General features: G+C 38.2%; 1 protein-coding gene across 4 annotated transcripts in view; it reads left to right on the top strand.

Moving 5' to 3' along the window:
* The window catches only part of DNAH7 (dynein axonemal heavy chain 7), a 271,037-nt gene that overhangs the window by 95,632 nt on the left and 148,582 nt on the right, over positions 1-26,823 (top strand). For all 4 annotated transcript variants that reach the window (XM_086719178.1, XM_086719180.1, XM_025929537.2 and 1 more), the window contains 7 exons: positions 161-270; positions 4,163-4,331; positions 6,750-6,852; positions 6,970-7,097; positions 12,593-12,805; positions 14,694-14,792; positions 20,226-20,474. In XM_086719178.1, the coding sequence (XP_086575304.1) occupies positions 161-270; positions 4,163-4,331; positions 6,750-6,852; positions 6,970-7,097; positions 12,593-12,805; positions 14,694-14,792; positions 20,226-20,474 (1,071 nt within the window). The remainder of the gene's footprint in view (positions 1-160; positions 271-4,162; positions 4,332-6,749; positions 6,853-6,969; positions 7,098-12,592; positions 12,806-14,693; positions 14,793-20,225; positions 20,475-26,823) is intronic.

Here is a 26,823-nt window from a genome sequence, read left to right as displayed (position 1 = left end):
GTGCTGCCCAGTTTTCCCAGCACCACTTGCTGAAGAGACTTGAAAAGCGAATTTTAGGGAGTTTGTTTATAACATGACAATTGTTTTAAAGAGTTGGAAATTTCATATTATTTAAAATTTTGTTATTTAAGTTATCTTCATTTTCTCTGATTTATCCTAGGAAAATCATTTAGAAACAAAGATGATCAATGCTGGCTTACGATATGGATATGAGTATCTGGGTAATTCCCCTAGACTGGTTATTACTCCGCTCACTGATCGATGTTACAGGTAAACTTGCTAACTTAAGGGTCTATTGGACATAAATTTCACTCACCCCTAGACAACTAAATCTTTAAAAGAATTATCTTTGACTCAGCAAATGTATTTTATGTTATCTTTTCCTAGACTCTTAATACTCCTCTCAACTTGATTTTCAGTTTCTCGTTTTCTGCTGGCTTTTTCCTCTCAGCTCTGGAGCTAAGTATTGCCAGATTTTGCTGCTGTTTTTTTTTTACACTATTCGTTTCTTCTTTCCTTGAAACTTTCTCTTTGTTTTGGATCATTTAAGGCAAACTGTTGCTTCCCCAGAAACGCAGAATTTTGTAGATTTCTGTTTTCATGCAGTGTTTCGTACCATGACTCATGGTTTCCCAAATGTTCTCATTCACTTTCAGGCTTTAATAGCCTACATTCTGAAGATCCACAAATCTATACCTCCAGCCAAGGTCTCTCCTGTAAACTTGTGCTATATACATGCCTAGTTGGGTATCTCCATTAGATAGCTCATAGGTATTTATGTTTATACTTTTTCTATCAGGTTTCTGAATAATAAAAAGGCTTTAACAACTTTAATCCAAGCTCCCATCTCCTGTATTCCAAATTATTGTCAAAAACGAAAAGTGTTCTTTTTTTTCAGATATTAACAGTTCATATAGGTATAATATCAAAGTTAGCATCTTCCATCCAATTAAAAAATCTTTTTAATGTTTGTTTATTTTTGAGAAAGAGAGGCAGAGTGCAAGCAGGGGAGGTGCAGAGAGAGAGAAGGAGACACAGGATCTAAAGCAGGATCCAGGCTCTGAGCTGTCAGCACAGAGTCTGACCGTGGGGCTCGAACTCATGAACCATGAGATCATGACCTGAGCCAAAGTTGGACGTTCAAGCAACTGAGCCACCCAGGTGCCCCTCTTTCATCCAATTTAAAACTCCCCTTCTCTCCCAGCTTGAGCTTGACTCAGACACAAAGCCTGCATTTGGAGAGGCAAATGTGTTCAGTCTTTTGTCAGTTTTATCCCTGTCCTTAGCATCTGTCCCTCAATAGCTCACCTGTGGTTCCTCCAATGTTGACAGTTAATGGAGGAGGGGAGAAGGAAAGGGAGAGGTGGGTTTACATGTGACAAGTGTCTTGTGTGACAACTATCTCTTGGCTATTTAGTGCCCTCAGTGGGGATGCAAGCCTAGATACGCCAGATCTCCCATGGGATATTTATGTGGGTTTTCTGGACCTTCCCCCATCCCCTAGTTACCTGTGTAAAATGCCTTCTCTGGCTGGCTGCTGGTGACTTTTGCTTCAGCCTCTGTCTGAGGTCAACCACGCAGTGACATTCACCTTGGGATCTTTTCTGATTCTAAGTGGGTCTTCTGCACAGAGTCCCATTCAATGTGACTCAAATCTACCTCCCTTCCAGTGGGAACTGGATCTGGTCAGATGATAAACATACATTTATTTTGCCAGTTATATGAGTACATCTCTCTCACTGTTACAGTTTTCCCTGATTCTGCCATCAGAAGCAGCTACAGGCATTCTCTTGGTGCTAAATATTTTAAGTTGTGATTGAATTCCCAGTTCCTGCATTTTACAAATTCCGGGGGTCAGTGTGTCAAGCTTTTTGAATAGTTCTCTAAAGCTCCTCAGGTAGGTTGGGAGAGGGGTAGGTGCTGCTCTTCTTCTCTACGGAGGAATGGGAAATAGACAACATAATGGCAGCTCTTTCCAAAGAAATCTTACTCTTGACCCGTCATTTACAAGCTTCCTAGCCAATCTCTACATGCCCTGGTGCTAGGTGACCAATTTTACTTTCTGTAAGATAAGATGGCATACATTGCTCTCAGCTTGGATTTTTAATAAACATTCCAAGACAGAAAGAGCTCTATTTGTATATTGTTATACTTTTTTATTCTTTACTGCTAATGTTTATATATGTTTATCAAAAATTTTATCATTGTCTTTACTCCCTATTGCTTCTTCCTTTGCCTTCTTTCTCGTTTAATTTTTCTTCTTACTAGGCAACATCTTTTAGTAATTATTTCAGCGAGGTTCTGCAAATAATAAGCTCTATCAATCTTTGTCTAAAAAAAATCTGGTCTTCACTCAATTATTAGGTGACAGGTTAGTTAGGTATAGAACCATAAGTGAATCATAATTTCCCCTCAGCTCTCCAAAGTTATTATTCTCCTGGCATTCATTGCTACTACTTAGGAGTGTGTTACTGTAATTATGATTCCTTTGTAGGTAAATTCTTTCTATTGTAGTTTTTAAGATTTTGTTGATGTTCACTGTAATGTTACTAGATGTGGGTAAGTTTTCATTTATCCCACTTGAGACTTTTCATGTCTTTCTTCAATTCTGGCAAATTCTCAGCCATTGCTTTTTAAATTTTGACTTCTCTGCAGTCTCTTCCTTCTTCTATGGTCTCTCAACTTTTTTTATATTCTATCTCAGAATCTTCCTGGGTGATTTCCTCATATACCTTCTAGTGCATAATTCTGTTTTTTCCATGGTTACTCTATTTAATCTGTTAACTTTTTAAAAAGTTCAGTCATTAGAGGTGCCTGGGTGGCTAAGTCCGTTAAGCGTCTGACTTGGACTTAGGTCATGATCTCACAGTTTGTGAGTTCGGGAACCATGCTGGCTGGGTTCTGTGCTGACAGCTCAGAGCCTGGAGCCTGCTTCACATTCTGTGTCTGCCTCTCTCTCTCTGCTCCTCCCCTGTTCATGCTTGTGCTTTCTCTCTCTCCCTCTCTCTCTCTCTCTCAAATATAAACATCTAAAAAAAAGTTCAATGACTATATTTTTTATTGCTAGAGTTCACGTTGCCTCTTTTATGAAATTGGCTTTTTTCCCCTCACAATTTTCTTATGTCTATTGCTTTTTATTAAAATCTAATTGAATAAACCACCAGGATGCCAAAGAGTACCGTGTACACAGTAATCCTCCCACACCTTTGTCCATCTGCCACTGCAAGTCTGACTCTTAACTCAGATCCCTCTCTCTCTAGTGTTAATCGTGAGTTCCTTTTTTAGTAAGGGTCATTTCCCCATGCAGTCTTACATTTCCTCAGCTGTGGAGGTGTCCATGGGGAGCAGTTTCACATTTACCTCTGAAAAGGGCTCTAGGGTTTTCTTTGGTCCAGAACAAAATTTCAATGTTAATTTCTTAGTTTGGGTTCACATGCCCATGAATAATGGATATTGGGACCATACCCCTATGAATGATGTAGGCTTTTGATTGGGTGCTACATGAAGTATAAGCTTCCTAACTCCTCTGTAGTTGATTCTTTGTCTTTTTTGAGTAGGCTGCTAAAATAACTTTATTTCCTCTTTAGAGAGAAGTCAGTTTTTCAAGGCTTCTAAGTTTATATAGGTAAATCTATTTCAGCTCTTCACCTCGCTCAGTTCTAAGAATTTTTCTATTCCGTGTGGTAGTAAATACACTTGTGTTTGTATGCAGATCCCAAAACAATATGCACCTCTATAGTTTAAGCACCTAATTACTGACAGCATTGCATTTCCTCTTCTTTGGTGATTTCCTTTCCATTCTTTCAAAAATGGCTATGTATTTCCAAAGTTAGTATCTTTTTCTATGTAGCATTTCCAAATTCTTGTAATTAGGGGCATTGGATGGTTTACGGCCTCAGCTGAATTCTCCATATTGACCAGAGTCAGCATTGAATTTCAAAGTGTGTTTGTTCTGACTTTGTCATATATAATCAGCTATTCACAAATTAAATATGATAACAGATAAGGTAATGCACAAAGATTTTCCGAGATTCATGGGAAGGAAGAAATTATTTAAGAGGAAGGAGAAAATTTGGCTGTCAGTTTAAACTTTTCCTCTGTTCATAATAGATATTTAAGAATAACGTTATTCTACAAAGATTGCTTATTGCTTCTATTTCAGGACCTTGTTTGGAGCTCTTCACCTGCACCTTGGAGGAGCACCCGAAGGGCCAGCTGGCACAGGAAAGACCGAAACTACCAAAGATTTAGCAAAAGCAGTGGCCAAACAGTGTGTCGTTTTCAACTGCTCTGATGGGTTGGATTATCTAGCTTTAGGGAAATTCTTTAAGGTTTGAATTGACTCATTTCTTTACAAAACGATGACTTCTCAGAGAGGAAGTTCATTTATAATGAAAGATAATTTAATGCAAATATAAGACTTATTTGTATTTTAAGTAAAATTAAAACACTATCTTCATTCTCAAGAGGAGTAGGGTTATTTCAAAAGCTTACCTGAGAAGGAACTGTCCCTCAGCCCCCAGCCCCTGCTGTGATGGGTCAATATTCCTAATAGGAATGAATGGTGTCTCTTCAGTATACTGGGGCAGCTAAAAATGTGAGAACAAATACATCACGTAAAGACTGTGGGGAATCTCTTCTTTAACCTGTAGCTCTTATTATTAACAAGTCATGATTTAGTAATTTACTTTCATAGATACACTCTAGTTAATCTTTTTTTGTCAAGTTAAAATCCACTTTTTATTCTTATTCTGAGTCAGATTCTCACTCCTAGGAGTCTGTAAGATTACAAAAGGGAGAAGTTAAAAATATAACATCCTTGTCTAAAAACCCATGACATCTGGGGTGCCTGGGTGGCTCAATCAGTTAAGCATCCGACTTTGGATCAGGTCATGATCTCAAGGTTTGTGAGTTTGAGCCCCACGTCCAGCTCTGTGTTGACAGCTCAGAGCCTGGAGCCTGCTTCAGATTCTGTGTCTCTGTCTCTCTGCCCCTCCCCTGCTCATTCTCTCTCTCTCTCTTTCTGTCTCTCTCTCTCAAAAATAAATAAACATTAAAAAAAATTAAACCTATGAATATCTGGTCTTTTTAGCATTTTATTGCTACAGCCTATTAGTCCTTAAAATGTTAGTTGGTACAGTTGACCACAGAATTATCCATTTGGGATTATGGGTTCTGTTTGTTTATGTGTATGTTTCTGTAAAGATTCTGTAATTCTTACTTTTAAATATTCTGTAATTATTTTCCAAAATTTTTTCAGAAAAGTTAACATTAAAAATGCACATACACAAACTCACAAAAAAAGAATTTACAAATCCTACCCTATACAATAAACTGTTCTGGCTGAAATACGAGCTGGTCATTTTATAACAGATATGGAATATAAAAAGTGTCTGCCTTTGTGATGCTGAAACAATTAGAAGACGATTTTAAAAGTCAAAATTATAATAAGTATCAAAAAAACATTCGAATGACCCCTTATCACATTAATCATACTCTGTAATGACACGCAATCTTACTGTAATGATTATTTATGAAAGAGATAGTAAATCTTAAAGAGTCTGTGTGTAGTGTAGTTTGAACAGTTATTATATTCCTAAATGTTTAAAGAAAAGTCTGGTATGTACTACTCAGTTTTTGAATGTATATAATGATATTCTTTATTCTTTGCTATAGATTCATATACTTTTGATATTAAAGTTGCTTATTGATAAGTATGTGTTGGTTACATACTTTGTGTTAGGAACATGCTGAATAATGGGGGTACAGAATGAGACAGACATGGGTTTTACTATTAAGAACCTCACAATCCTTATAATTGATTGAATATGTAACTTCAAAAGCATTTTTTGTTCTTTGTGATTTCTAATCCTTTTATGATATGCAGAGATCAAAGTCATAGTCTTCTCTAATGAAAATGTACTAATCTTCGAAATTCATGGAGTTCATGTTTAATCCAGTGGGATTCAGTAGTGGAACTGTGTATAAATCCAAGGTCAGGCACTATTAGCTGTGTGGCCCTTTATTAATTACTTAATATCTTATATGATATAGTCTTAGTTTCTTTACATAAAAGAAATGCATCATGCCTGGCATCTACCAGGTACTTAATGAAACACATATACATACACATACAATCTACAGGAAATGCATTCAATAAATGTCAAATTGATTTTTTTTTAAGTAAATTTGAATTTGGACTGAGCTACTCAAGCTTGGTTTTCCAGTTTTCTTTAATGACCAAAGGACACATATTTGTGAGGTAGTTTTGAGTTAGAAGTGCAAACTGGGGCCTGAGACTGTTAGTTGACTGTTAAGGTCCTTAGACCACAAAGTAGTCTCATTAGCAAAGAAGTCATCTTATTTAGAGAATTATTGCAATCTAGAAAATGAGAAAATAAAATCTAGAAAATAAAAAACTGCATGTAGAAAAAGCAAGCAAAATCAACCTGTATAAAAAAAAGTAAGAAAGGCTTTGAGATTTCAGGTATACATCTAAATGCCAAAAGATATACAGAAAATAAAAAGCTATAGATCAATTGGACAATTTTCCAACTGATCAAACTCCTTATTCATGGAGAATAATTAATTTCTAATAAAAAATAATATGCTGTCTTTAAAGATAAAGGTAAATAAGGAATTTCCTTGCTAGGATATTAAATCCTTGAAAACATCAGGTGAAAACGCAACATTTCAATGCAACATTCAATCAGATATAATTGAAAAATTTCATTACTCTTTTCTCCCAGGGACTGTTATCTTGTGGCGCCTGGGCTTGCTTTGATGAGTTTAACAGAATTGATTTGGAAGTACTGTCTGTGGTTGCTCAACAAATTCTTACTATCCAAAGAGGTAATGGACTAGTTTGTCTCTGCATTATGTGAAAACAGAAATATGAGAGGCAGTGCATGGCACAAATCGTATTTATATGTGGAATTGCTAATGCATTTCATTCTTGATGACCCACAGGTATTAATGCAGGTACTGATATACTGGTGTTTGAAGGAACCGAGTTAAAACTCGACCCCACGTGTGCTGTCTTTATAACAATGAACCCTGGATATGCAGGGCGATCAGAACTGCCAGATAATCTGAAGGTACAGGGGCAATTATATCATCTATTTCCTCTCTGTAGTTTATAAAGTTAATATGTAAAAAAGAAAGAACATGTCATCTTTGAATTTTATGCAAAACACTTGCTTTTGGATGTTATAGAACACTCTTTTAGAAAATAATTTGTCGGGGCGCCTGGGTGGCGCAGTCGGTTAAGCGTCCGACTTCAGCCAGGTCACGATCTCGCGGTTGTCCGTGAGTTCGAGCCCCGCGTCAGGCTCTGGGCTGATGGCTCAGAGCCTGGAGCCTGTTTCCGATTCTGTGTCTCCCTCTCTCTCTGCCCCTCCCCCGTTCATGCTCTGTCTCTCTCTGTCCCAAAAATAAATAAACGTTGAAAAAAAAAAAATTAAAAAAAAAAAAAAAAAAAGAAAATAATTTGTAAAGCTTTGAGTGCCCTTAGAAAATAAATATGCAAACCCAGTGCAGTTTCCAAATTTGTGTTTAAAAAATAATGATAATTGGGGCTCCTGGCTGTGGCTCAGTCAGTAGAGCATTCAACTCTTGATCTCAGGGTTGGGAGTTCAAGCCCCACGTTGGGCATGGAGCCTACTAAAAAAAATAATGATAATTACAGAAAATTAGAAAATATAGGAAATACTGAAAAAGATACCCATCCTTTCTTTACTATATTGTATCTCACCATTTTAAATGCCTTTTAAAATGCTCATTTTAAATGGTGGAATCCGGCAATTGTGTATGCTCAGGTTTTTTTCCAGGTTAACATTATAGCATGAGCATTTTCCTGTCTGTATAAACGTAATTCAAAACAGCAAATAAATTTACTGCATTGTGCCTTACTGTTATTTAGGTTGCTTTTAGTTTTCCTTTGTTATAAATAATAATGCAATGGCAATTTTTACTTAAGGCTTTTCTCTATTTTAAAATATTTCCTTAAGTATGGCCATAGGACCAAGTGCTGTGTTGCTGAATTGCCTTCCAACAGAGGCTGAAATAATTCACAGCTCCCATCAACTCTCAGTTCTCATTTATACCCAACACTATTTTTTTTTTCTTGGTAAAATGAGCAAAACACTTTGCTAATTCAATCTAGAATCTTCACTTAAAAAACAAAAAGTTGATTGTGAGAGAAATACGGCATTTCCCCATATCTAAGGCATTTTATATCCTTTTCTGATAAACTGCATCTGTGGCTAGTGCATAAAGAACAATGTTGAAGGATAATGCAATGGTAATTGTGGATCTAAAACCGAGTCCCCTGGAGCTTGCTCCTACATTCCTTCCACTATTCACATATTTAGATGGACTTCTTAGACTAGGTGAGGAATTTTTCTCTTCCACCGAAAAGACTTGATTCAACCAATTGCTACCCAGTATTTGGTATTTGTATTCCATGCACTTTTATATGTTAGATGTTTTAGTACTCTGCCTTAGTGAAGGATGGTATGATTAAAAAATAAAAACTGGTAAATCTTCTTTTATCTAAGAAGCATTTTGCAACTTTTCATTGTGGTTTACATTTGGAAAGCTCTTTTTGTAGCAGTGCTTTTATTTGCTGTTTTTCCTAAGTAGGATCAACGTGATTACATAGTATTTGTAAAGGAAGAAATGTGTGAATAGCTCATCATAAAAAGCTGGGACTGTTATTAGCTGAGTGTGTCAATGCCCTTGTAACCTGTAATGCAGGTTGTCTCATGGTTTCATGTGCTGTGCGTGTTGAAAGGGTGTCAAAATTATCCACCTGTGGTTCTGTGGGTGATGTATTATTTTCCTTCTACTTTAGACCAAAAGTTGCTCTTAAATTCTGGTAGGTTTGTTGTTCTTCCCACTGTGCAGTCTCCTTAGAAGTGCTACAGGATGTCTGTTTGCAAGTATACATGGAAACACCTAACAATTTTGAAGAAAATGCCTTAGTCTGAAAAGAAAGAAATCTGTCTTCCTTGAAACAAAAACAAAAGGCTTACTGAGGCCCAGAGGCCTGGAGAATGTCTTCAAAGTCATCCTTGAAGCTTCCCTCTTCTTCACCCAGTGGTTCAGCTGGTCCCCAATAATGGGAATCCTATTTTACAAAAGCCTTATAGTTCTTGCTGCTCCCGCTTAGTCTCATCACCACACCTTGTTTCTGTCCCTCTTCAGTCTCCTCTTGTGTGTCTTAGTGCAGCAACCCACTTGTCACCAATCTCTTCCTCACTAAAATTCACTCTAACGAATTCCCCGTTAAAAGTCTACCAGTGTCATCAGAAGAAATCTGATCCTAAAACTTCCAGAGTTAAGCTACTGGGCTTTTTGTTTTTGTTTTGCCTGCAGAAAAACAGTTCAAAGTTCTTGGCCTGATCTACAAGAACCTTGGAATTAGGACCCAGCTTCCCCTAGGCTGCCATCTCCCTACGCCTATGTGCATCATGCAGAAAGAGTCCCCTTTTGACATCCTGTACCCCTAGATAAGACCTGTGAAGTAGGTCGATTCCTTAAGCACATTTCTACGTTAGAGAAGCTATAGTTAATATTAAAACTATTCTAATCCACTCAACATGACATTTCAGAATAGTCGAATGCTAGAAGCCATGGTAAAACAGGCATATTCCAGATCTTCTAATATCACAAAGCCAATAACCTGATACATAGCTTTCCAGAAAGATAATGGTCGTGTTGACTATATGTATCAGAATTCATTCAAGCCTGGGTATGATACTTGGAACTATACTCTTACACTCAAGAAAGTATGTCATTGGGTAAGCCAGAATCTAACTTAAAAATTTTTAAGAGCACTAAATTGCCTTTAAACTTATTGCTGTTACTAACAAATTATTTCTGACACATTTCAAATCAAACCATATCATATCAGTATTTCTCACACACTGTTTGAGAACCACTGAATTAGAATATCCACCCCCATAACAGTTTAGTCCTAAAAATATTTTGAGCAGGATGCTTTCCTCTGTGATATATAAACAGCAAAGTTAAGTCTTTGGTGAAGGATTCCTATTGGATGGAACATCATGATAACCCCTCAAAACTTCTTTACCACACTCTGTTTTTTGTTCTCTTGGCTACTGATCTGTCTGTTGCATAGTGTTCCACGGCCATATTGCTAGTAGGGCTGAAAGAATGTGAATAGGAATTTGTGAAATACCTGAGGTTGTCAGAGGGAAGCCTACAACACACAGACCTGAATGTTCACCTTAAACTATACTATTTATAGTATATACTATTGTGGAAAGACCACACCACCCTAACCTAGCCATGGACCCACTGACTGATTTGTTCATTGATTCATTGATTCATTCATTCTTTCACTTGAGAAAAAAAAAAAGCAGTTGAGAAACTACCCTTTTTTTTTTTTTTTTTTTTTTTTTTTTTGAGAAAGTACCCTTTTAAAGAGGTACTATGTATGGCACGTGGGTGTCTTAGTCGGTTAAGTGTCCGACTTTGGCTCAGGTCATGATCTCCCAGTTTGTGGGTTCAAGCCCTGCATCAGGCTCTGTGCTGATGGCTCAGAGCCTGGAGCCTACTTCAGATTCTGTGTCTCCCTCTCTATGTCCCTCCCCCACTCATGCCCTGTCTCTCTCTCAAAAAGAAATAAACATTAAAAAAATTTGAAGAGGTACTATGTATATAGTAATTCTCTTGCATTCTTTGTTTCTCAGATATGTAGTGCTTTAGAGCACTTGTTTAAGCTTCTCTGTTCCAAGTTATTTGCCCAAGCTATGTATTTTTAACATTTTATTCTTTCTTTAATGGTAACCTTACTGATAAAATAGGTGTACTAAGGTCTCTAGGTAGTAATTAACACATTGGAAGGATCTTGTTTGATGCAAATCTTTCATTCTCAACCTGGAATAGTCTATAGGATCACTTAAGCGAGATGTCTAATTTTCTATCTGCCTGTGTTTCGGGTAATTCAATGAATTCCTGGAAGATACTTACCAACTATCTGAATAAAAATTGCCATTTTTCTAGGGGCACCTGGCTGGCTCAATCAGTACAGCATGCAACTCTCAGTCTCAGGGTTGTGAGTTCAGGATCCACATTGGGCATGGAGCCTACTTAAAAAAAATTGCCACTTTTCTAGAATATTATTTTTTTCTCTTTAGTACACAAAGTTTCCTGTCTAAATGTACGAGCTATTGAAGTAGGACTTGACACGTAATAACATTCTAAAGTTAAATTTTCTTTTATTTTTTTATTTCTTTTTAATCTTTATTTTTGAGGGAGAGAGAGACAGAGCATGAGTAGGGTAGGGGCAGAGAGGGAGGGAGACTCAGAATCCAAAGCAGGCTCCAGGCTCTGAGCTGTCAGCCCACAGCCTGACGCGGGGCTCGAACCCACGAGCTATGAGATCATGACCTAAGCCAAGGCCAGATGCTTAACCGACTGAGCCACCCAGGTGCTCTGTGAAGTTAAACTTTCTTATTTATTCTTCTAAAATCTGTTGAGTTTTCTCTTTAGTTAGCATCATGTAACATTTATCTATCCCACAACAGTTAAAATATCATGAGAAAAAATATTGTGGAGCACCTGGGTGGCTCAGTTGGTTAAGAGTACGATTCTTGCTGTTGGCTCAGGTCAGGATCTCACAGTTGTGAGATCAAGCCCCACATCAGCGTGGAGGCTGCTTGGGATTCTCTCTCTCTCTCTCTCTCTCTCTCTCTCTCTCTTTATCTCTCAAAAATCAATCAATAAAAATATCTTTACAATTTGGAAAACTGATTTATTTCTAGTATTAATTATCTGAGACTTCCAGTTTTCATTTCTTTATGCTTGATGAAAGACTGACATGCTTACTATAGACACAAAAAAGTTAAAACTATCTCAAAATACCTTATTTATCTAACATAGCCTTGTTATTAGGAGTAATCTGATTAGCCCACTGCATATAATTAATTAGATTCCTAGAGAACCTCACTTACAGCCCAGGTCTCCCCAAACCAGGCACTTTTTCACCAGCCCAGAAGAAAAGCCCAGCTTTTGGACATCCCAGCAGAATTGGATACTTTTTCCCTATAATCTGTCACTTGCCAAGAAAAATCGATCTAAGTACCATAAGAATTTATAAGTGTTCTTAAATCATGATTTAAGGAAAAATACTTATACAGAAGTTAATGATATGTATTATATAACAATGACAAGAAACCGATTTTTATTTTATTTTTTAAAAGTGTTTATTGATTTATTTTGAGAGAGGCAGAGAGAGAATGTGAGCAGTGGTGGGGCAGACAGAGAGGGAGAGAGAGAATCCCAAGCCAGCTCCGCACTATCAGCACAGAGCCCTACCTGAGGCTTGATCATACCAGCCCGTGAGATTATGACCTGATTTGAAATCAGGAGTTAGACGCTTAACCAACTGAGCCACCCAGGCACCACTAGAAACCCATTTTTAAAATTAAGTGTTCTTATCTATATGATCTGGACACTGTAATTTAATATTATTGAGGAAGAGCTATAAAGTCATAAGGAAATGCCCCGTAGGTTATCTTTATGATGGTCTTCTTTAAAAAACACCTATTCTGCACTCCTACAGGCTCTCTTTCGGACGGTAGCAATGATGGTGCCTGATTATGCCATGATTGCTGAAATAGTCCTGTACTCCTGTGGGTTCGTCACAGCTCGTCCACTGTCAGTGAAAATCGTGGCCACCTACCGCTTGTGTTCAGAGCAGTTGTCCTCACAACATCACTATGACTATGGCATGAGAGCTGTGAAGTCCGTGCTTACCGCCGCTGGGAATCTAAAGGTAGAGGAGTCAAGTTATTTCTTACTCATAAATTTTGTTGGTAAATTTCAGGGCCATCTGTCTTTACAGAGTTCCAATACTGGCTGGTTTCACCAACTGAAAAAAATTCAGTTGTACTAAAAAATAGTTGATCGTCTGCACATGTGAAAAAGGAAATTTTTAGGATTTGTAAAAACTTAAATGTAATTCTTAGTGATTTGATTTGAGTTCAGTTCCATAATTTAAAAAAAAATTAATGTTTATTTATTTTTGAGAGAGAGGGAGAGACAGAGTGCCAGCTGGGGATGGGCAGAGAGAGGGGGAGACACAGAAGCCAAAGCAGGATCCAGGTTCTGAACTGTCAGCACAGAGCCCAACGTGGGGCTCGAACCCACGAACTGTGAGATCATGACCTGAGCTGAAGTCGGACCCTTCACCAACTGAGCCACCCAGGTGCCCTCCATAATTTTGAATGTATGAAGTTAAGTACTACCAAGGAATAAAATTCCTTGTTGCTGAGAAATATTTTGAAGGCTTTCAGTCTATATGAACATATATAGCCTTAAAAGAAATAATGTGTAATTAATAAATATATACAAATGTGGCTGAACATTATCAATTAATGTAATTCCATAATTACAATCTATTGTAGACCAGCAGTTATAGATTTGCAACATAACATTTGAATTTTAAAATGGTATGAATCATAACTATATAGATGGAGAAATACAAATATTTTAAGGCTTGTGTGACCTTTCATTGAAAGTATTTTGTGGAGCCATGAACTATTAATGTGCATTATTTCTTTATGAAACAAAGCAAGGTAGGCTATACTTAATAGCAAAATGCAAAATGTGACCTTGGAGTTTATAAAATGTTCATGTTCATGTTTTGTAGAAGATAAAGATTTTAAAATATATTCTACATGATTAAGAACAATGGCATGCATTTTTATCTTCTGTAATAATGTTACTGAGAATTCTGATATATGGTGGTGATATTCTATTTCACATTACCCTAGCATAACTTCAAGTCATTGTCTTTTTGCAATAAGCAAATGCAACTAGAAGCAACAATTTATATTAACCTGGCATGTCAGAATTATTCTGTGGTCGGATAATGGAAAAGATAATGCATTGTCCTAGTGTATGTTATCACTGACATCTTGACTGTGGAATTGAGCTATTAAGTTATGCTGCAAATGAATCCTGCAAATGAATCCTATCATTCTTTGTCAAAAGCTAATTTAGAGTGGTTGAAAGTGTTGGCTTGAATATTTTGAAGTTTGTTTTTATTATGTCAAGAAACAATTTAAACATTTGCTTTAAAATAATAGCTTCTCAAATCACAAAATAGACTTTTGACAGTTCACAATTTATGTGGGGTTACATTGATCTGAAGACAAAGTCCATATGCGCAGAATTAGCTTTGGCACTGGGTGCTCTGAGCTTGACAGCTGGGCATCACTGACTTTGTAAGGTTACAAAGCCAGTTCAGTTGGGGTGTGGAATTTATTAGGCATAAAGGTTCTAGAGGAAAGGAAGAGTGTTCTGGAAAATTAAATGCATGATGGTAGGAGAAACTTTGGAGTGAGATGTTGAAGAAAGTGTTGGAAGTTGGGAGAAATAATTCTCAGTTTCCATGTTTGTGAACGATGCTAACCTTATTACGGGCATGAGCAACAGGTTTGGAGTTCAGCCAGGCTTTTAATAAACTTTGGGTCTATCACAGGTGTTTTGGAATTTTTTCAGACTCTAAAATTAATAACATTCCAATTAAATGAAAATAAATGAGAACAATTTTACATGGATTTAAATTGTCTTTAGGGTCTGTGTGTGTATGTGTGTGTGAAAATGTAGAGGTTACATTTAGAAGATGGAGAGATCACCTTGAGTATATTTTCTTTTAGCTGAAATATCCAAATGAAAATGAAGAAATTTTGCTGCTTAGATCAATTATTGATGTAAATCTGCCAAAATTTTTGTCCCACGATTTACCACTCTTTGAGGTAAGAACATTTATTATTTTGCTATATCAGAATTTTTAAAATGATGTATTTATCAAGTGTCCAACTTTGCAATTCCCTAGGAAAAACGTCTATAGATAATAATGACACGGCACAGAAAAACATAGATCATCCCATGTTGTACTTGAAGTGTGTTTAACTAGCTCTGTTACTTTATATGACTTTCAACAAGTTGGGATTTTTAAATAGTACTTTTTAACTGCATAATGTAATAAACCCACAAAAGTTGCAAAGTATGTTTGCTTATAAATTACATTAGAATGTAGGCTCCATGAAGGAGAATAATTGGTCTAACACACCACTGAATCCTTTGCACAGAAAAGGTACATGGTCAATGTTTGTTAAATTAATAATTGATGGGGCGCCTGGGTGGCGCAGTCGGTTTAGCGTCCGACTTCAGCCAGGTCATGATCTCGCGGTCCGGGAGTTCGAGCCCCGCGTCAGGCTCTGGGCTGATGGCTCAGAGCCTGGAGCCTGTTTCCGATTCTGTGTCTCCCTCTCTCTCTGCCCCTCCCCTGTTCATGCTCTGTCTCTCTCTCTGTCCCAAAAATAAATAAATGTTGAAAAAAAAATTTTTTTTTAATAAAAAAATAAAAAAAATTAATAATTGAAGATGGGCGCCTGGGTGGCTCTGTCGGTTAAGTGTCTGACTTTTGGTTTCGGCTCAGGTCATGATCTCACAGTTTGATGAGTTCGAGGCCCCCCCCCCCCCCCCCCCCCCGTCCGGCTCTGTGCTGACAGTGTTGAGCCCATTTGGTATTCTCTCTGCCTCCCCCTCTCTCTTTGCTCCTTCTCTGCTTGCTGTGTCTCTGTCTTTTCCAAAATAAACAAAAAAACTTTAAAAAATTAATAATTGAAGACATTTTTAAAGAAGATTACTTTCTTTAAAAGAGTATAATGGCTTTTATGAAATTGATTTTTCAGGATAATTTAAAGAAAGAACTAAGTTTAAGAAGCTTGTTATATTTTTAAGATTAGACTATTACTAATTGAGAAGAAGTATTAGAATAATGGTTAAGGTTTTCACGTTTCATTTGATGTCATTCTTTTCCTTTTCCCTGTCTCAGATAGAAGGAATCAGGGGCCCGTCTCCCAACAGATGTTAGATGGTGCACTAATTTGCGCTGCCTTGAAGTTCAAGCAGTTAGCTTCCAGTGTGTAAAGACGGCAGGGGTATGACAGGGAGAGGGGAGAAGGCCACTGTGTCTGTAGTGTGGCCCAGTGTCTTCAGCTTTCCCTAGTAACCATATATCACCAAGTTGAAAGGATCTTTTCATAGCACTTAGAGCTGGCAGTGCAAATATATAAGGAATAGGTTCAAATTTTCTTCCTCATGTTTTCCCTCAGTGTCTTTGGCACTAGTATACTGAATAAATTTTCCAAGAGTAAAAACTACATATTTTTATAATTGTTTTAATGTTTATTTTTGAAAGACAGGGCGCATGCATGCACATGCGCGAGAGGGGGAGGGGCAGAGCGAGAAGGGGAGGGAGGATCTGAAGAAGTGGGCTCTGCACTGACAGCATGGAGCCCTATGTGGGGCTTGAAATCACAAACCGTGAGATTATGACCTGGCCCAAAGTCGGACACTTAACCAACGGACCACCCAGGCGCCTTGAAACACTGCATTTTATAACGTGGAAATCTGCCTCACCAGATGTATTCTCAAGCAGTTGTGTATTCACTCCGTGAACATTATTGAGCAATATCTCAAAAATGGAGCATAACTGTCACTTTTTTCCCTAATGTTTATTTATTTTTGAGACAGACACAGAGCATGAGCGGGGGAGGGGCAGAGAGAGAGGGAGACACAGAATCCGAAGCAGACTCCGGGCTCTGAGCTGTCGGCACAGAGCCCCATGCAGGGTTCGAACTCGTCAAGTGCGAGATCATGACCTGAGCCAAAGTCGGACAGTCAACCGACTGAGCCACCCAGGCGTCCTGCATAACTGTCACTTTAAATTGGGACAGTGACAATTCCTTGTTGCGAGACTATCCTGTGCACTGTAGGACGTTTGGCATCCTTGCCCCCCACCCTCACCCCAGTTTTTAGAGACCTTTTTTGTTGTGACGACCGGCACAACTCCACATATTTCCAACTCACATCCTGAAAGGAGAGTGAGGACAACTGGTCTTGGTTGAGAACCACTGGATACCAAATATGTTCTGGGGTTTCAAGGTCAACCATAAGCGATTTGAACAATCTGAGAAGATATGTTTATTTATTTATCAAACACTGTGGACTTACCGTGGATCAGACACAAGGGTTTTGCTAATAGTAACTTAATGCTCACAATGACCCAGTAGGTAGGGCAGGTGCTGTCATTATCCCTGTTTTACAGATCATTTAACTGAGGCAAAGATAATTAACTTTTATTTATGGCTAGTACATGAGCAAGCAGGAATTTCAACCATGCAGTCAGGCTGTGGAGTGCTCTTGACCACTGTGCTACGATGCTTTTTTCTCCCCTTTATCCCAAGGAAACATATTGCTTTGATAAACTAAGATCAGTTTCTCTATAACAGTGTTTGAAGGATTGAATACAGGGGCAATTAAGTTCATAGTTCATAAATTCTAAAGGGTAGTTCAAACATGAAGCACTTCTGAATTTTCACTTTTACTTTCACAGTAAAGAAAATAGTTCTTTTTCTCACATAGGTTGCTATAATACTTACAACTTTAGCAGTTTATAAAGGTATGTTTCTTAGATCTTGCAATCAACTTTATATATTCCTATATTCCTATATACTAAATATGGAATCATAATTCTTTCCAATCATACAGTATATGATCGTATCAGGTTCCCAAAGCTGCCATAACAAAGTACCCCAAACTGTTAAGACAACACAAATGTATTCTCTCAAATTTCTAGAGGATAGAAGTCTGAAATCAAACCTCTAGAAAAGACTCCTTTGCCTCTTCTTAGCTTCTGGTGGCTATTGGCAACCCTCAATGTTCCTTGGAGTGGGTTGGCATTGCTCCAATCTCGGCCTCCACCTTTACATGACCTCCCCTGGGTGTATTTGTATTTGAATCTCCGTCCCCTTTCTGCTACAAAGATACCAGTTATTGGATTTAGGGCCCAGTATAACCTCATCTTAATTTACCTAATTATATCTGCAAAGATCCCATTTCCAAATGAGGTTACATTTTGTGGTTTTTGCATGGGCATGAATTTTTGAGAGAGACTAAGATGGTTAAAATACCACCACAATGATTAAAATACCTTTGAACTAGGTTTTGTATGTGATATTGAGGTATGGATTAAAGGCATCCTATCTTTATCTTTTCTCCATCAAATTGTCTTTGTTCAGAATGAGATGTTCAAATGTATGTGGGTCTCTTTGTGGACGCCCTGTTCTGTTCCACTGATATACTTGTCTATCATTATAGTAATATGACACTGCATAATCAGTCTTGAAATCAGATAATATTCATCTAACATTTTAACTTAAAAGTATTGTAAAACTGTAAAATTTCTAAAAGAAAACAGGAGAAATATTTTGTGACTCTGGGGTAGGCAAACATTTCTTAAACACAGCACCAAAAGCACAGTGCATAAAACAATAAATTGATAACATATAATCATCAAAATTTTGAGTTTGCTTTTTGAAAGACACTGATAAAAGAATGAAAGACAAGTTGCAGTCTAGGAAAAAATATTTGCCAATTAGATATATGATGAAGGAATTGTATGCAGAATATTTAAAGAACGGTTAAAACTTGCCATTAAGAAGATAAACCTATTAGGGGTGCTTGGGTGGCTCAGTTGGTTAAGTGTCTGACTTTGGTTCAGGTCATGATCTCACAGCGTGTGGGTTTGAGCCCCACATCGGGCTCTGTGCTGACAGCACAGAGCCTGGAGCCTGCTTCACATTCTGTGTCTCCCTCTCTCTCTGCTTTCTCTCTGCTTTTCTGCTTTCCCATGCTGTCTGTCTCTGTCTTTCAAAAATGATTAGATGTTTAAAAAAAAAAAAGGGAAAGGAACCAATTAAAAATAGACAGAAGATTTGAACAGGTACTTCACTAAAGAACATCCACATAAAGGAAATAAGCACGTACAAAAAATGATAGTCATCAGGAAGTGCAAACTGAAGCCACAGTAAGATACTGTGACACATCTATGAGTGGGGCTAAAATTAAAAAGACTGGCCATACCAGGGTGCCTTGGGTGACTCTGAGGGTTAAGCATCTGACTCTTGGTTACAGCTCAGGTCGTGATCTCACAGTTGGTGAGCCCCGCATGGTGCTCTGAGCTGCCTGCCAGGGCAAAGCCCGCTTAGGATTCAGTCTCCTCTCTCTCTGCCCCTCCCCCACTCTCATGCACACGCTTCCTCGGGCTCTCTCTCTCTCTGAAAAAGAACTACATAAACACTAAAACAAGTTGAAAAGACAGACTACTAAAAGTATTTGGGTAAATTTAAATAATACAACCACCTTGGAAAGCAGACACTTTCTTAAAATATTAAAATCATAACCACATTACCCAAGTATTCCACTACTCAGTATTCACCCAAGAGAAGTGAAGGCATTTGTCCATACAAAGACTTGCATATAAATGTTCATAGAAGTTCTGTTTTTTTTTTTTTTTTAATTTTTTTTTTTTCAAACGTTTATTTATTTTTGGGACAGAGAGAGACAGAGCATGAACGGGGGAGGGGCAGAGAGAGAGGGAGACACAGAATCGGAAACAGGCGCCAGGCTCTGAGCCATCAGCCCAGAGCCCGACGCGGGGCTCAAACTCACGGACCGCGAGATCGTGACCTGGCTGAAGTCGGCCGCTTAACCGACTGCGCCACCCAGGCACCCCAGAAGTTCTGTTTTTAATAGCCCCAAACTGGAAACAATGAAAGTGTCCATCAACAGGGATATGGATTTAGAAACCATTATACTTCAATGCAATGTAATACTTATATGCAATGAGCTATTAACAGATGCTGTCACATGCACAAATCTCCAAATCTTTATGCTGAATAAAAATCAGAAAAAACAGCATCCATAATGTGTAACTTCATCTGTATTAAATTCTAGGCAATACAAATAAAAAAAAAAAAGGTAACAGAAAGGAAATTAGTGGTAACTTGGTGACGGAGGTGGGAGGTGGCAAGGAGAGAAGGTAAAGAGGATTACAAAAGGTCACAAGGTAACTTTGGGGAGTGATAGATAGGCTGATTGTCTTGATTGAGTTGATGGTTCCACCTATCGAATTGTAACACTTTAAACATTGTTCATTGTATGTTAGTCTTGATACCTCTAAAAAGCTGTTAAAAATACTGTTGCACTATTTAATGGCTCTATTTCCATCAGTATTAAATATGAGGATGGGAGGAATTTCATCATGTGTACCTATATGTGTGTGGAGAGAGACAGGGTATTGAATGTATAATATAAATCCCCAAATCATTTGTCATCAGGGAATCACCTCAGATTTGTTTCCTGGTGTGAAATTACCAAAACCAGATTACAACGATTTGCTAACAGCTATCAAAGATAACTGTGAGTCCATGAATTTGCAAATGACCAGATTCTTTTCTGAGAAGATACTTCAAATATATGAGATGATGATTGTGCGTCATGGTTTCATGATTGTGGGAGAACCATTTGGAGGGAAAACCAGTGCATATCGCATCTTAGCAGGAGCACTAAATGACATCTGTGAAAAGGTAGGTTTGTTATTAATGCGTTAATTTATTTATGATCAGCTTTGGGGAAGATAGAATGTATGGTCATTTAAAATGATATCTTAGTGGAGGGGCTCCGGGGTGGCCCAGTCAGTTGGGTATCCAACTCTTGATTTCTCCTCAGGTCATGATCTCACGGTTTGTGGGATTGAGCCCCACATCGCCTCTGCACTGGCAGCAGGGAGCCTGCTTGGAATTCTCTCTCTCTTCTCCTCTCCTGCTTGTGTGCTCTCTCTCTCAAGATAAATAAACATTTAAAAAAAAAAGATACTTTAATGTAGCAACTTAAAATCGTGGAAAAAATGAGTCAAAGGGAAAATACTACTAGAAAAGTAATATGAAGCTATTAAGTTTAGCATATAAAGAATATACCATATATTTGCCTGTCAACCTTTTATTTCTTTTCAAATTTTTTTTTATTTATGAAGGTAACACGTTTGTTGTAAAAAAAAAGTCTGAAAATCCTAAAAGTTTTCTTTTTATACTTAAAAAAAAAATTTAGAGTGAGAAAGAAAGCATGCATGTGGGGGAGGGGCAGAGGGGAGAGAGATAGAGAGAGAGAGAGAGAGATGGGAAAAGGGGAAGAGAGAGAATCCCAAGCAGGCTCCATGCCATCAGTGTAGAGCCTGATGTGGGAGTCCATCCCATGACCCTGGGATCACGACCTGAGCTGAAATTAAGAGTCAGACATTCAACTGACTGAGCCACCCAGGCACCCCTCTTTTTATACTTTTAAGAGAGTATTTTTTATTTCCTGGATGGTTAGTTTTGTAATGCAAACTTCTGTGATTAGCTGCTAGTGGTATTAAAGTGAATGTGTGCTGTGTGTTATATAATACTTACATATGTACATAAATGCAATGAATTCCTACCTTACGCATCATGGTTTGGTCTACTTTGAAATTCTCCTTTGAAAGGAATGAGGCTGCTTTTAACTTTCCAACTAATAAAATTTATTTATTTATTTATTTATTTATTTATTTATTTATTTATTTATTTATTTATTTTTTTATTGAAAATGTATTTTTATTTTTTTTATTTATTTTTTTTTATATATGAAATTTATTGTCAAATTGGTTTCCATACAACACCCAGTGCTCATCCCAAAAGGTGCCCTCCTCAGTACCCATCACCCACCCTCTCCTCCCTCCCACCCCCATCGACCCTTAGTTTGTTCTCAGTTCTCAACAGTCTCTTATGCTTTGGCTCTCTCCCACTCTAACCTCTTTTTTTTTTTTTTTTTTTTTTTGTTCCCCTCCCCCATGGGTTTTTCTTAAGTTTCTCAGGATCCACATAAGAGTGAAACCATATGGTATCTGTCTTTCTCTGTATGGCTTATTTCATTTAGCATCACACTCTCCAGTTCCATCCACGTTGCTACAAAAGGCCATATTTCATTTTTTCTCATTGCCACGTAGTACTCCATTGTGTATATAAACCACAATTTCTTTATCCATTCATCAGTTGATGGACATTTAGGCTCTTTCCATAATTTGGCTATTGTTGAGAGTGCTGCTATGAACATTGGGGTACAAGTGCCCCTATGCATCAGTACTCCTGTGTCCCTTGGATAAATTCCTAGCAGTGCTATTGCTGGGTCATAGGGTAGGTCTATTTTTAATTTTCTGAGGAACCTCCACACTGCTTTCCAGAGCGGCTGCACCAATTTGCATTCCCACCAACAGTGCAAGAGGGTTCCCGTTTCTCCACATCCTCTCCAGCATCTATAGTCTCCTGATTTGTTCATTTTGGCCACTCTGACTGGCGTGAGGTGATATCTGAGTGTGGTTTTGATTTGTATTTCCCTGATAAGGAGCGACGCTGAACATCTTTTCATGTGCCTGTTGGCCATCCGGATGTCTTCTTTAGAGAAGTGTCTATTCATGTTTTCTGCCCATTTCTTCACTGGGTTATTTGCTTTTCGGGTGTGGAGTTTGGTGAGCTCTTTATAGATTTTGGATACTAGCCCTTTGTCCGATATGTCATTTGCAAATATCTTTTCCCATTCCGTTGGTTGCCTTTTAGTTTTGTTGGTTGTTTCCTTTGCTGTGCAGAAGCTTTTTATCTTCATAAGGTCCCAGTAATTCACTTTTGCTTTTAATTCCCTTGCCTTTGGGGATGTGTCGAGTAAGAGATTGCTACGGCTGAGGTCAGAGAGGTCTTTTCCTGCTTTCTCCTCTAAGGTTTTGATGGTTTCCTGTCTCACATTCAGGTCCTTTATCCATTTTGAGTTTATTTTTGTGAATGGTGTGAGAAAGTGGTCTAGTTTCAACCTTCTGCATGTTGCTGTCCAGTTCTCCCAGCACCATTTGTTGAAGAGACTGTCTTTTTTCCATTGGATGTTCTTTCCTGCTTTGTCAAAGATGAGTTGGCCGTACGTTTGTGGGTCTAGTTCCGGGGTTTCTATTCTATTCCATTGGTCTATGTGTCTGTTTTGGTGCCAATACCATGCTGTCTTGATGATGACAGCTTTGTAGTAGAGGCTAAAGTCTGGGATTGTGATGCCTCCTGCTTTGGTCTTCTTCTTCAAAATTACTTTGGCTATTCGGGGCCTTTTGTGGTTCCATATGAATTTTAGGATTGCTTGTTCTAGTTTCGAGAAGAATGCTGGTGCAATTTTGATTGGGATTGCATTGAATGTGTAGATAGCTTTGGGTAGTATTGACATTTTGACAATATTTATTCTTCCAATCCATGAGCAGGGAATGTCTTTCCATTTCTTTAAATCTTCTTCAATTACCTTCATAAGCTTTCTATAGTTTTCAGCATACAGATCCTTTACATCTTTGGTTAGATTGATTCCTAGGTATTTTATGCTTCTTGGTGCAATTGTGAATGGGATCAGTTTCTTTATTTGTCTTTCTGTTGCTTCATTGTTAGTGTATAAGAATGCAACTGATTTCTGTACATTGATTTTGTATCCTGCAACTTTGCTGAATTCATGTATCAGTTCTAGCAGACTTTTGGTGGAGTCTATCGGATTTTCCATGTATAATATCATGTCATCTGCAAAGAGCGAAAGCTTGACTTCATCTTTGCCAATTTTGACGCCTTTGATTTCCTTTTGTTGTCTGATTGCTGATGCTAGAACTTCCAGCACTATGTTAAACAACAGCGGTGAGAGTGGGCATCCCTGTCGTGTTCCTGATCTCAGGGAAAAAGCTCTCAGTTTTTCCCCGTTGAGGATGATGTTAGCTGTGGGCTTTTCATAAATGGCTTTTATGATCTTTAAGTATGTTCCTTCTATCCCGACTTTCTCAAGAGTTTTTATTAAGAAAGGGTGCTGGATTTTGTCAAAGGCCTTTTCTGCATCGATTGACAGGATCATATGGTTTTTCTCTGTTTTTTTGTTAATGTGATGTATCACGTTGATTGATTTGCGAATGTTGAACCAGCCCTGCATCCCAGGAATGAATCCCACTTGATCATGGTGAATAATTCTTTTTATATGCCGTTGAATTCGATTTGCTAGTATCTTATTGAGAATTTTTGCATCCATATTCATCAGGGATATTGGCCGGTAGTTCTCTTTTTTTACTGGGTCTCTGTCTGGTTTAGGAATCAAAGTAATACTGGCTTCATAGAATGAGTCTGGAAGTTTTCCTTCCCTTTCTATTTCTTGGAATAGCTTGAGAAGGATAGGTATTATCTCTGCTTTAAACGTCTGGTAGAACTCCCCTGGGAAGCCATCTGGTCCTGGACTCTTATTTGTTGGGAGATTTTTGATAACCGATTCAATTTCTTCGCTGGTGATGGGTCTGTTCAAGCTTTCTATTTCCTCCTGATTGAGTTTTGGAAGAGTGTGGGTGTTCAGGAATTTGTCCATTTCTTCTAGGTTGTCCAATTTGTTGGCATATAATTTTTCATAGTATTCCCTGATAATTGTTTGTATCTCTGAGGGATTGGTTGTAATAATTCCATTTTCATTCATGATTTTATCTATTTGGGTCATCTCCCTTTTCTTTTTGAGAAGCCTGGCTAGAGGGTTGTCCATTTGGTTTATTTTTTCAAAAAACCAACTCTTGGTTTCATTGATCTGCTCTACAGTTTTTTTAGATTCTATATTGTTTATTTCTGCTCTGATCTTTATTATTTCTCTTCTTCTGCTGGGTTTAGGCTGCCTTTGCTGTTCTGCTTCTAGTTCCTTTAGGTGTGCTGTTAGATTTTGTATTTGGGATTTTTCTTGTTTCTTGAGATAGGCCTGGATTGCAATGTATTTTCCTCTCAGGACTGCCTTCGCTGCGTCCCAAAGCGTTTGGATTGTTGTATTTTCATTTTCGTTTGTTTCCATATATTTTTTAATTTCTTCTCTAATTGCCTGGTTGACCCACTCATTCGTTAGTAGGGTGTTCTTTAACCTCCATGCTTTTGGAGGTTTTCCAGACTTTTTCTGTGGTTGATTTCAAGCTTCATAGCGTTGTGGTCTGAAAGTATGCATGGTATGATTTCAATTCTTGTAAACTTATGAAGGGCTGTTTTGTGACCCAGTATATGATCTATCTTGGAGAATGTTCCATGTGCACTCGAGAAGAAAGTATATTCTGTTGCTTTGGGATGCAGAGTTCTAAATATATCTGTCAAGTCCATCTGATCCAATGTCTCATTCAGGGCCCTTGTTTCTTTATTGATCGTGTGTCTAGATGATCTATCCATTTCTGTAAGTGGGGTGTTAAAGTCCCCTGCAATTACCACATTCTTATCAATAAGGTTGCTTGTGTTTATGAGTAATTGTTTTATATATTTGGGCGCTCCGGTATTCGGCGCATAGACATTTATAATTGTTAGCTCTTCCTGATGGATAGACCCTGTCACTATTATATAATGTCCTTCTTCATCTCTTGTTACAGCCTTTAATTTAAAGTCTAGTTTGTCTGATATAAGGATGGCTACTCCAGCTTTCTTTTGGCTTCCAGTAGCATGATAAATAGTTCTCCATCCCCTCACTCTCAATCTAAAGGTGTCCTCAGGTCTAAAATGAGTCTCTTGTAGACAGCAAATAGATGTGTCTTGTTTTTTTATCCATTCTGATACCCTATGTCTTTTGGTTGGCGCATTTAGTCCATTTACATTCAGTGTTATTATAGAAAGATATGGGTTTAGAGTCATTGTGATGTCTGTATGTTTTATGCTTGTAGTGATGTCTCTGGTACTTTGTCTCACAGGGTCCCCCTTAGGATCTCTTGTAGGGCTGGTTTAGTGGTGACAAATTCCTTCAGTTTTTGTTTGTTTGGGAAGACCTTTATCTCTCCTTCTATTCTAAATGACAGACTTGCTGGATAAAGGATTCTCGGCTGCATATTTTTTCTGTCTAGCACACTGAAAATCTCGTGCCAATTCTTTCTGGCCTGCCAAGTTTCAAAAGAGAGATCAGTCACGAGTCTTATAGGTCTCCCTTTATATGTGAGGGCACGTTTACCCCTTGCTGCTTTCAGAATTTTCTCTTTATCCTTGTATTTTGCCAGTTTCACTATGATATGTTGTGCAGAAGATCGATTCAAGTTACGTCTGAAGGGAGTTCTCTGTGCCTCTTGGATTTCAATGCCTTTTTCCTTCCCCAGTTCAGGGAAGTTCTCAGCTATTATTTCTTCAAGTACCCCTTCAGCACCTTTCCCTCTCTCTTCCTCCTCTGGGATACCAATGATGCGTATATTATTTCTTTTTAGTGTATCACTTAGTTCTCTAATTTTCCCCTCATATTCCTGGATTTTTTTATCCCTCTTTTTCTCAGCTTCCTCTTTTTCCATAACTTTATCTTCTAGTTCACCTATTCTCTCCTCTGCCTCTTCAATCCGAGCCGTGGTGGTTTCCATTTTGTTATGCATTTCGTTTAAAGCGTTTTTCAGCTCCTCGTGACTGTTCCTTAGTCCCTTGATCTCTGTAGCAAGAGATTCTCTGCTGTCAGCTATACTGTTTTCAAGCCCAGCGATTAATTTTATGACTATTATTCTAAATTCACTTTCTGTTATATTATTTAAATCCTTTTTGATCAGCTCATTAGCTGTTGTTATTTCCTGGAGATTCTTCTGAGGGGAATTCTTCCGCTTGGTCATTTTGGATAGTCCCTGGCGTGGTGAGGACCTGCAGGGCACTTCCCCTGTGCTGTGGTGTATAACTGGAGTTGGTGGGCGGAGCCGCAGTCAGACCTGATGTCTGCTCCCAGCCCACCGCTGGGGCCACAGTCAGACTGGTGCGTGCCTTCTCTTCCCCTCTCCTAGGGGCGGGATTCACTGTGGGGTGGGGTGGTCTGTCTGGGCTACTTGCACACTGCCAGGCTTGTGATGCTGGGGATCTGGCGTCTTAGCTGGGGTGGGTAGGCAAGGTGCACAGGGGC

Source organism: Puma concolor, chromosome C1 (assembly GCF_028749965.1).
Source record: "Puma concolor isolate L17-30 chromosome C1, mPumCon1.1.hap2, whole genome shotgun sequence".
Classification (NCBI taxonomy): domain Eukaryota; kingdom Metazoa; phylum Chordata; class Mammalia; order Carnivora; family Felidae; genus Puma; species Puma concolor.
The sequence above is the reverse complement of the archived record's forward strand: the minus strand, read 5'-3'. Positions and strand labels throughout refer to the sequence as shown.